This window comes from Pteropus vampyrus, unplaced genomic scaffold (assembly GCF_000151845.1).
Source record: "Pteropus vampyrus isolate Shadow unplaced genomic scaffold, Pvam_2.0 Scaffold847, whole genome shotgun sequence".
Lineage (NCBI taxonomy): Eukaryota > Metazoa > Chordata > Mammalia > Chiroptera > Pteropodidae > Pteropus > Pteropus vampyrus.
The window spans coordinates 80,811-85,577 of record NW_011889628.1 but is presented as its reverse complement, the minus strand read 5'-3'; the positions used below and the strand labels follow the sequence as shown (position 1 = coordinate 85,577).

The 4,767-nt window shown below is 53.2% G+C and overlaps 1 protein-coding gene across 2 annotated transcripts in view; it reads right to left on the bottom strand.

The window, feature by feature from the left end:
* Positions 1 to 2,066: 2,066 nt before the first annotated feature.
* Positions 2,067 to 4,767, bottom strand: part of LAIR1 (leukocyte associated immunoglobulin like receptor 1) — a 6,812-nt gene continuing 4,111 nt past the window's right edge. The window contains exons 4-8 of one of the 2 annotated variants that reach the window (XM_023526387.1): positions 3,738 to 3,848; positions 3,601 to 3,643; positions 3,477 to 3,514; positions 3,213 to 3,265; positions 2,067 to 2,726 (exon numbers count right to left, since the gene is read on the bottom strand). In XM_023526387.1, the coding sequence (XP_023382155.1) occupies positions 2,562 to 2,726; positions 3,213 to 3,265; positions 3,477 to 3,514; positions 3,601 to 3,643; positions 3,738 to 3,848 (410 nt within the window). In that variant the 3' untranslated portion in view covers positions 2,067 to 2,561. The remainder of the gene's footprint in view (positions 2,727 to 3,212; positions 3,266 to 3,476; positions 3,515 to 3,600; positions 3,644 to 3,737; positions 3,849 to 4,767) is intronic. The other variant, XM_011385967.1, reaches the window with a different exon arrangement.

The following is a 4,767-nucleotide window of genomic DNA, read 5'->3' as shown; positions in this document are numbered from 1 at the left end:
GGCTAATCCAAATGAGTACAGAGGCTCTGCCACACAGAGTTATCCTGGAACCCAGTGCCACCCTCTACGTGAGGCTTTCAGGGTCACCCAGGAATGAGTATCTGCCAGCAAAGGGCAGAGCAGTGAAGGTCTTGTGCGGAAAGGTTTATGGGACAGAACCAGAAGCAGCTTCTGTCACCCTGCTCACATACCACTGGCTAAATTTCAACCCAGGACACACCAAACTGCGAGGGAGGCTGCAATAGTAGTCTCATTGGAGACCAGAAAGGGAGGACATGGTGCTGGGGAGCAGCCACAGTCCTGTCACACAGGGGCCACCTGGGAGGGAGGCTATTTCTAGTCTCTACTGCCTCCTGCCTGACCTCCTCTTATGTGGAAGTTCTAGAGATTCAGAAATTCATCGGACTCTCAAATATCTGACATTTCATAACCAGTGGTGAAAGAAAATATTCTTGCGGGAGGCAGGACTCAGAGTGACACATTCAAGCCCAGAGGAAGCCCACGGACAAGGGCAGCGCTGAGGGCCGGCACCCACTCAGGGAAATAGCATAGCGGCCCCCAAAGATGTCCAGGTCCGAATCCCTGGAGCCAGCTGCTGTGTCACCTTGTGTGTCAAAAGGGTCTTTGCAAGTGTGCTTGTATTAAAGGTCTAAAGCTGGGGAACTGATCCTCGTTATCTGGGTAGCCCAAAGTCACCACCAGGGTCCTTATGAGAGGGAGACAGGAACACCAGAGACAGAGGGAAGGAGATGTGACAGCAGAAGCAGTCCTATGGAGAGCGGGATCTGAAGACGCTGCAGTGCTCCTTGAGGATAGAGGAAGGGCCACAAACAAATGTCCCCTAGAAGCTGCAAAAGGTGACAATGTAGGTTCTCCCCTGGAGCCCCCAGAGAGAGTGCAGCTCTGCTGACACCTTGATTTCAGCCAGAGAAACTGACTCTAGACTTCTGACATCCCGAACTGCAAGACCATAAACTGTCTTATCTGAAGCCACTAAGTGTGTGGCGATTGTTACAGCAGCCACATGCGCACACTGTACAAACACATACACACATGTATATGCCCACGAATGTGCACATGCACATACACAGAAACATGCACACACACTACAAACACATACACACATACAGAGCCACAAAAATAATGCTCTCATTTCATCATTGCAAGCTTATTGGGAAGAACAGCTCCAATCCCAGACTTGAAGGGCATTAGCCAGGTGAGTGAAGGTCAGGTCAAGGACAATGTCCAAGAGCTAGATGGATCCTTTTGTGTGGATGGATCCGAATGTGTGGCATCCACTGGGGATGAACCTAAGGTGAAGACGGCAGGTGAAAACTGCCATGTTCCTTTGAGGGGACTGAAAGCCTGAGGGGCCCTCCTGTACAATCATGGCCTTGCCAAACCCTCACTCAGTTCACGCATGTGTCCATGAGTATGGGCGTGTGCATGTATGTATGTGTTTGTAGTGTGTGTGCATTGGTCTGTGTATGTGCATGTGCATATTAGTGGGCATGTGTCTGTGTGTATATGTTTGTACAGTGTGTGCAATTGTCAGTGTATATGCATGTGCGTAGATGTATTCATGAGTGCGTGCACGTGTATGTTTGTAGCATGTGTGCATGCATCTGTGTGTCTGAGTGTGCATAGGTGCATTCATGGGTTGTGCATGTGTATGTGCATTTGTGTCAGTGTGTGCTTGCATGCAGGTGTGTCTGGGTACATATATGTGGATGCATGCATTTATGGATGTGTGCATATGTTATGTGTTTGTGCAATGTGTGTATGTGTGTGCATTCGTGCACTCATGGACACGTGCGTGCATGTGTATTCATGAGCCTGTGCATTTATGGGTAAGGGTGTACGTGCTGCACCTTCACCAGCCACATATTCCCTCAGGCGTCTCCCTCACTCATCCTTGAGACATACATTCAGATTAGCACACACCGACGCCTTTTTTCTGTCCTTTTCCCCTCACTAAGTTTGAGTACTTATGGAGGTAGACTGGGGACCAGGGACTTGCATATCCCAGCTTCTCGTGCAGCTGTCATAGTTAGGTCTGTGAAAACATTTATTGATGAATAAGGTAAAGCAGCACCTAGAAATCAGGGCCTCGTCTATCAGCTGCGTTAAGTACAGCCCAGGTTCAAGGTTGACAACTGGACTCCAGGAAGGTCTTGAGAGTCAGCTGAGAGAGTAGTTAAAATAGTCTCTGGGGTAAGTTGGGGATTCACAGGGCATGTCTGGAATAAGCTGGGTGACTGCAGGACTGTGGCTGGGTCTCTGGAAACAAGTACGTACATGCATAGACACTCCAAGGAGTTGGCTGATCATAGGAGGGGCCTCCTGGTTAGCAAATCTCCTAGATGCTGATCAGGGGCCTCCAGAGGCCAGCTCTTGCCTGCAGAATTGACTGGACCATGTTCCAGAAAGGGATGACTCCACAGGGAACCCCTCCAAGTGGCCGCTTCAGGCTTTTGTGGGAGTGACTTCCTGTGTCTCTAGGTGCAGAGGACAGGTGGGCCTGAGGTCAACGTCTAGCAAGGGCTGCATACGTGCTGGCATCAGCTGTGGGCTCCGTGGACTGCAGGGACTGGGCTCCAGCTGCCCTCAGTGTGAGGACTTGGTGGTCCAGCTGGGCATATGTCACCTCCTGGGGGTCTTCTGCAGCAGGGCTCTGAGGGAGAGGTCCAGGGTGCATTAGTCCGGCCGAGGATGAGGGGAGGGGGCTGTGGGAAGGAAAGGCTGTGGCAGTCAGCCTCCCAGTGCCCTCACCCCTGGGATGAAATCACCCTTATGTAGGCCCCTCCCACACAGAATCGGAGTTGGTCTGTGTGACCAGTAGAACATGGCAGAAATGAGAGCATGTCATCTCCAAGGAGGGCCACGAAAGACATGGTGGCTTCTGCTCTTCACTCTTTGGGGCCCTGCCCTCAGGGAGAGACCGGCTGCCATGGAGAAACCCATGTGTGGAGGGACCGAGGCATCTGGCCCATAGCCCTAAGACGGCACGCTGTCAGAGGTGGGCCTTCTGGCCCCAGTCAAACCTTCAGACAGATGCAGCCCCGGTCATCAGGGCAGCAACATCGTGAGAGTCAGAACCCCCCAGCTAATCCTCTTCCGAATTTCTGACCCAAGAAACAGATAATTTTGTGAAGCTGCTAAAACTGGAGTATTTTGTTACATAGCAACAGGTGACTAATACAAGGACTTACTAGGGCGTGCAGCTCCCTGTCTCCCTCGGGAAGTTTACCGACTGTGGCCACATCTGGAGGGGAAAGGGCAAGTGGTCAGTTCTCTGGGGTGGACCTTAGAAGGCAAATTTGCCTGAAACCTCACAGATTCTGATTTCTTCCCCAACCTCATCTAGAATATCACAGAATATCCTCAAGTGGTTCCCCTCCACCAACAGTGTCTTGAGTGGCACTGAATGCCCATTTGTCCTGTCCCAGGCCTGTCCCCCTTCTTCATCCCTTTACCTGGTGTCCTCTGTATGATGTCAATAGCTGGGCTGAACCTGAGGAGAAAGAACAAGTGAGCACAGGGGGCTCCCAGAGGCAAAGGACCGGGAGAGGGCCTGGTGGTTGTTCTTGGGGGCCTCACCTCTCCTGAGGACTCTGCTTTTCGCCATTGCTGATGGGGGGGCCTGAGGACAGTCGGGGTGTGAATTAGAAGGGAGGCCATCTGCCCAGCACCCCAAAGAGCCTGCCTAGGTCACTCTACCCCACCCTGAGGCCTACCGTGGTTTTTCTGACGTAGACGATGGACTAACAGGACGACCAGGAGGAGGAGACACAAGAGAAAGGCCACGGAGATCCCAATGAGAATATAAACACTTTCTGTCGACAGGCCTGGGGGTGTAAGGAAGATGGAACCGGAGTATCAGCAGCTTGCACTTGTGAGTATCTACTGCATACCACTTAGGAGGGAGGAATCAGGAAGACGTGAGTCAAAGGCCTGAGCTATACAGAGGGGACTCTGAGTGTCCCGATCCCCCCACAGGGGCTTCCTTCGCTCCGGAACCTCTCCTGCTCCCTCTAGAGCAGCGCTGCCCCTGGGACTTTCTGTGAAGATGGAAACACTCTACCTCTGAGTGTCCCGATCCCCCCGCAGGGACTTCCAGGGGCAGCGCTGTTCTAGAGGGAGCAGGTGAGGTTCTAGAGCAAAGGAAGCTGCACCAGCCACATTTCAAGGGCTCAGTGGCCATACCTGGCTGGTGACAGTCTCACGGAATGGCTCAGGTATGCACTTCCTTCCGCAGGAGGTTGTGTGGGACAGCGTTGCTCTCTGACCTTTGGCACTTTATAGAGAGGACACCCAGTGGGAACAGGGAGTGTGACCTCTTCTTGCTGACCTTGTTCTGGGTTCCCATCCCAAGTGCAGGAATCCCCATCTCTGACTTGTTTCCCAGGGCAGCCCCTGATGGGGGTGGAATCGCCCCTCTGTGAGTGAGGAAGCCCAGACCTGATCCTCGAGTTGCCCGAGGCAATGCAGTTAGCCGGCAAGTTGACCGAGCACTAGCCATGGTCTCGTCTTGGTGCATGCACTGTGTAACCATGCCCTCTGCGCGGGCATGTCAGTACCCATTTCACAGGTGGGCCAATCGGGGTGCCGCCGGCTCGCCCACGCACAGGGTACGAGATCCCGCCCACCATTCCCTTTCCCCGAACAGGGCTCCAGCTCTTGCCGCCGCTCCAGAGGCTGAGTCCTCGCTGTCCTCTAAGAAAGGCAGGAACCTTCACCTCCCTGGGCGCCCTTCTCTCATCACCT